This window comes from Hyperoodon ampullatus (assembly GCF_949752795.1).
Source record: "Hyperoodon ampullatus genome assembly, chromosome: 7".
Taxonomy (NCBI): Eukaryota; Metazoa; Chordata; class Mammalia; order Artiodactyla; family Ziphiidae; genus Hyperoodon; species Hyperoodon ampullatus.
In genome coordinates this window covers 4,950,454-4,955,852 of record NC_136920.1, presented here as the reverse complement: position 1 = coordinate 4,955,852, position 5,399 = coordinate 4,950,454, and the positions used below count along the sequence as shown (strand labels likewise).

Genomic DNA, 5,399 nt, shown 5'->3' with positions numbered 1-5,399 from the left:
CTGTGTCTCCAAGCCTCCAGCTCTCCGTTCCCTCCCCCGTAAAACAGGTGAGGCCCAGCAAGGGATCTACGGAAACCATCCTGTGCAGGGCTCGGCTGGCTGAGGGCTCCACAGCTGCCACGCTATGTGACCCAACATGTATGGGACGCCCACTTCCAGTCCTTGGAGACGGGACTCCAAGTCAGATGCTGTTGGGCTTCTCACTGTGGGGGCCCTGGGACCCATCTGCCTGAACTCAGCTGGCACTCACGGAGGTGTCTGGTGTGCACCCAAGGCAGTCGGGATGGCCCTCCCAAGCCTGTCCTCGGACCAGACCGTGCACGTGCAGGGCAGGGTCGCAGGAGGCCTGGTGCAGGGTCAGCTCCCGTAAGTTATGAAGCGTGCACTAGGTCCCCTGCCCTTGGGGGGGCCAGGGCAGACAGGTGTTCATACCATGGGGCAGTCCTTGCCAGGGAGGAGAGTGCTGGCTCCCCTGGGTGCCCAGAGCAGGGCTGGGAGTGCGGTGGCTTCAGTCTTGTTGGAAGGGAGACAGCCTGGAGGCTGAGCCTGGGCCGGGGGTTGGCTCCTTCCCTGGCCTGCCCTCCCAGATGGCTGAAGTCAGGGCATCCTGACCTCTTGGGAAATCCTGGGGGCCATTGGTTCCACGTTTGGTGGTCACTACCCACTGTGGCCCTGTGCATATGGCCTCTGGGGAGACTGGTGTGGCCGTGGCACTAGGGTGGGGCAAGGCCCTGCCTCCTAACTCCAGGCCAGGTGATATCAGCCCCACCCAAGGGGTCCACAGGGCCAGGGGAGCCTCTGTCATCTTCTTATTTTCCCGGAGATAAAAAGTTGTACTGGAATCCACCTGCCAGTGCAGGGGACACCGGTTTGAGCCCTGGTCCGGGAAGATCCCACACGCCGCAGAGCAACTAAGCCCGTGAGCCACAACTGCTGAGCCTGCGCTCTAGAGCCCGCAAGCCACAGCTACTGAGCCTGCGTCCTACAACTACTGAAGTCCACGCACCTAGAGCCCGTGCTCTGCAACAAGAGAAGCCACCGCAACGAGAAGCCAGCGCGCCGCAACGAATAGCCCCCGCTCGCCGCAACTAGAGAAAAGCCCACGCAGAAACGAAGACCCAATGCAGCCAAAAATAAATTAATTAATTTAAAAAAATTTGTACCAACTGTACTTGTGGAAAACTTGGAATAGAATGCACAAAAAAGAGTAAAGAAATATAACACGAATCATCAACTTTGGCCCTGCTGTCAAGAGCCAAGAGTGGCAACGTGCCCTGTCCCTTAGCTGGGCTGATGGCTTCTCCTGCTGGCCCTCATTCCAAACCTTGCCTCCACAAGCCTCCTCCAGGACACGTCTGCATGTTAGCAAGGAGTCCCGTCCCTGAAGGGACCTGGAACCCACCTGACCCTGCGGGGGAGGCAGGCAGGTTGGGTTGGGTCCGCCCCAGCTCACCTTTCTCACTGGGCTCGTGGGCTCACCCAGGGCAGGGGCTGGGAGCTCAGGGCCCTGCTGGGCCCTCCAGCAGGAGCTTGGCTGTCCCCCTCCCCGCCTGAGCTGCTGGAGGCATTTCCTAGGCCCCCAGCCCTGGGACAGGCTGGGCCAAGGGGATAGCAGCAGAAAGTTACAGTCTTCCGTGGCCTGGCCCCGATGGGATGGCCACTGGGGAGAGCCAGGGGCCACACCAAGAAGCGGGGGAGCAGGGTCATAGGCCTTGCCGGGCAGGTCCTTCCCTTTCTGGGCTGGCTTCTTCTCTCCCTGGCACTGTGGTAGGGCCCACTGGCTCGCATGCCCTGTCATTCATTCTTAGGTGTGTACTTCCCAACCAACACGTTTCCTGGGCACAAGTGAGGGGGTGCTAGCCTTCCAGGATGGAGGCAGAGAGCCGCAGCTCCTATAAGCAGCTGGACCAGGGCTGCCTGGGCGCCCTCGCGGCTGCTCTCTGCTGCCCCCCTGCCCCCACCCCATCTGGCGGTTCCCTGTGTGTCAAGGGATAAGTCTGGCCCAGAGGATCAGCATACGTAGTCAGGGTCCCAGGCTGGGCAGGGCCAGGCCCACCCTAGTGGAGAAGCCTCCAGTGCCCTGTCCAATAGCCAGCACAGCAGCCTCCAGCCAGCCAGCCAACCCCCAGCCTGGCCAAGCCTGAAGTGGCTGAGCACCCAGTCAGTGACGTAGCTCAGGATGTCACAGGGTGCATAGCTCAGGATGGGCATGGCCAGTTTCCCATCCACTGGGCAGGACGGACGGCCCCAAGAGCTAGAGTCTCCAGACCCTGGCTCCAGGCGACTGTGGGCCACCTCTCAAGGTGTCTGCCGCTTCGCCCTTGGAGAAAGAGTGGAGCAGAGCCTCCCTCCCCCGGCCCCCCAAACCCCTCTCCCCGCTCACTCGTGGGCCTTAGGTCTAGCAGGTGTGTTAGGGCTCCAGGTGCGCGGAACCCTGCCAGGGACAGAAGCCTCGGGCGCAGCAGGCCGCGCGGGGGCAGCCGAAGACCCTATCTAGCTCCAGCCAGGGACGAGCTGGCCGCGGCGGGTTAAAGGCCCGTCAACTGGCGCGGGAGGCCCAAGGGCGAGCGCGGGCGGCGGGGCTGGGTGCCCCCGGGGGGCGAGTCGGGCCAGGCCGAACGCCGGTCTTGCCGCGGGTCGTCAGCCACCGCGCCCGGTAGGGCGCGCCAGCCGAGGTGGGGGGGGGGCGCCCGCGCCACCGCCGCCGAGCAGCCCCCGCCTGCAGACAAAGGAGCCGGCGGGGGGCGGGAGCGGGGGCGGGGGTGGGGGTGGGGGTGGGTGGGGGTGGGGGGGATGGGGCGAGGGGGCGGGGCGCCGCGGTGTCACGTTACCGCCCGCAGCGCCCTTTAACTCCGGCCCCGCCCCGCGCCCCGCCCCCTCCCCCGCCGCTGCGCGCGTCCCGCGCCCCGCCAATCGGTCCTCGCGCCCCGCCCCGCCCTCGGGTGGGTGTGTGCGCAGGGCCAATGGGCGGCGGGCGGGGGCCGGACCGCCGGAGGGGCGGGGGCAGCGCGGCGCCGGCCAATCGCCGCGGTGTTGTTGAAACTGAAAATACTACATTATGCTAATAGCAGCGGGGCCCGTGAGCGGGGGGGTGGGACCCTCGCGTATAAAGGGGCGCGCGAGGACTGGGCGTTCCACAGGCCAAGTGCTCTGCGCTCGGTGGGTGCCAGCCAGGCCAGGGCCAGCCGAGCGAGCGAGCGAGGACAGGCACCCGAGGGGGCGCGGCCGCCGGCCGGACGACACAGGGAGCGAGACTCAGGAGCAGTCCACGGCCCGACAGCCAGGTAGCCGCCGCGCCGCCCTCCCACCGCGTCCCTTTGCAAATGCAGACTCCGGCGCGCGGGGTCTCACTTGCGCCCGGCCTCCGCCCTCCTTTCCTCTCTTCCTCCTCCTCCTCCTCTCCTCTCCTCTCCCGTCGCCCGGCCCGCGCAGCCCCCGGAAAAGTCCGATGCGTATCTCCGCAGCGCGTCGGCAATGGAGCGCCTGGTCGCCCGCCGCACCTTTCCCCTGTTCGCGCGCACCAGCGCTTGCCGCAGCCTCTTCGGGCCCGTGGACCACGAGGAGCTCAGCCGCGAGCTGCAGATGCGCCTGGCCGAGCTGAGCGCCGAGGACCAGCGTCGCTGGGACTACAACTTCCAGCAGGACGTGCCACTGCGGGGCCCCGGGCGCCTGCAGTGGACCGAGGTGGACAGCGACTCCGTGCCCGCCTTCTACCGCGAGACGGTGCAGGTGGGGCGCTGTCGCCTGCTCCTGGCGCCTCGTCCCCGCCCGGACGGCGCGGGCGATAGCCCGCCCTCCGGGCCGCCGGCCGATGAGTCCCTCGACGGCCTCGGGGAGGCGCCGGCGTCGCCGTCCAGCGGCCCGTCCGTAGCGCCTGCCCCGGCCCCGGCCCCGGCGCCGCAGGAGAGCTCTGAGCCGGAGGCGGTCCCGCCGCCGCGCAGCCAGGAGCCCCTGGCCGAGCCGCCGCACTCAGGGATTTCGGGGCGCCCCGCGCCGGGCACTGCCGCCACTGCCACCAACACCAACGCCGCCGCCGCCACTGCCGCCGCCGCTGCCACCACTGCCGCCGCCGGAGGCGCCGCGATCAAGAAGCTGTCCGGGCCTCTCATCTCCGGTGAGTCCCGCGCGGCCCCGCCCCGGCCCGGCCCGGCCCGGCCCTGCTTTGTCCGGCCGGCCGGGCTCCCAGGCCCTCGGGGGCCTCTCTTGGTCCCCGCCTCCTCCGTGGCGTTAAAGGGCCCGCAGCGCGCGGGGCGAGGCAGCGCCCGCACCCCGTCCCCGCCCTGTTGTTGTGCTCCGGAGAGGTTCGCACGGGAGGGTTGGGAGGGCGCGCTCTGGCCCCCTCCGAGCGCGATCCTCGCCCGGGCCACTGGAGACCCTCCTCGGGCGCGGCCGGGCGCGGCGATCGCGGCGCGGAGGGGGTTAAGCGCGGCGGTAGCCCCGGGGGGCTTGGCCGCGGGACAAGGGGAAATGCTTACACAGCACATTGCGCGGCGACGTAAACAAAGCTGACCCGCCGCGGACCTCGGCGCGGGCGGGGACGGCGCCCCCCCACCGGCCGGCCAGCCGCCCGCGCCTCCTCCCGGCACCCTCTTGGGCTCCCCGGCCGGCCCCGCCCTGACCGGCCGCGCGCGCTGTCGCCCGCAGATTTCTTCGCCAAGCGCAAGAGACCCGCGCCCGAAGCCAAGGCGTCGAACGAGGTTCCCGCGGGATGCGCCGCGCCCGGCGCCGCTCCAGCCGTCGGCTCGGCTGAGCAAACCCCGCGCAAGCGGCTGCGATGAGAGGTGAGCGCGGCAGACGGGGTGGGCTGGGAGGGGCGCCCCGCGGGGTCCCGGCGGCCACTCTGTCGCCGCTCTCTCACCGCACCTCTCTCCCGCAGCCTCGCGCCCAACGAGCCCCGAGGGAGCCCGCTGGGCAGCGGACAGGAGAGGAGCGCTGGGCCTCGGCTGGGACCGTCCATGTAGCAGCAACCGGCGGCAGCTGCCACGGAGCAGCGTTCGGTTTTGTGTTTAAAGTTTGAAAACTGTGCAATGTATTAATAACGTCTTTTATATCTAAATGTATTCTGCACGAGGAGTACACTGGTCCCAAGGTGTAAAGCTTTAAGAGTCATTTATATAAAATGTTTAATCTCTGCTGAAACTCAGTGCAAAAAAATGAAAAAAGAAAAAAAAAAGGAAAAAAGGAAAAAAACATGTATATTTGTACAAAAAGTTTTTAAAGTTATACTAACTTATATTTTCTATTTATGTCGAGGCGTGGGCCGCTCTGCCACGCGCTAGCTCGGTTATTGGTTATGCCAAAGGCACCTCACTCGCATCTGGTTATCGACAAATGTAAATTTATTTTTTATAGCGGACTCTGGGGGGAGGGGGTCGCTCACAAGCTGTAGCTGCCGTACA

General features: G+C 66.7%; 1 protein-coding gene across 1 annotated transcript; it reads left to right on the top strand.

Annotated features, from left to right (window-relative positions):
• The first annotated feature begins 3,450 nt into the window (after positions 1-3,450).
• CDKN1C (cyclin dependent kinase inhibitor 1C) lies at positions 3,451-4,972 on the top strand. The gene is made up of 3 exons (XM_079708785.1): positions 3,451-4,114; positions 4,645-4,781; positions 4,877-4,972. Exons 1-2 carry the CDS (start codon positions 3,475-3,477, stop codon positions 4,776-4,778), a joined length of 774 nt encoding a protein of 257 aa, XP_079564911.1. The 5' UTR covers positions 3,451-3,474; the 3' UTR covers positions 4,779-4,781; positions 4,877-4,972.
• The last annotated feature ends 427 nt before the right edge of the window (positions 4,973-5,399 follow it).

Coding starts and splice junctions, on each gene's coding strand:
- CDKN1C (XM_079708785.1), top strand. CDS start 3,475: ATGGAGCGCCTGGTCGCCCGCCGCACCTTTCCCCTGTTCGCGCGCACC. Junction 4,115..4,644: donor GTCCGGGCCTCTCATCTCCG/GTGAGTCCCGCG, acceptor TGTCGCCCGCAG/ATTTCTTCGCCAAGCGCAAG.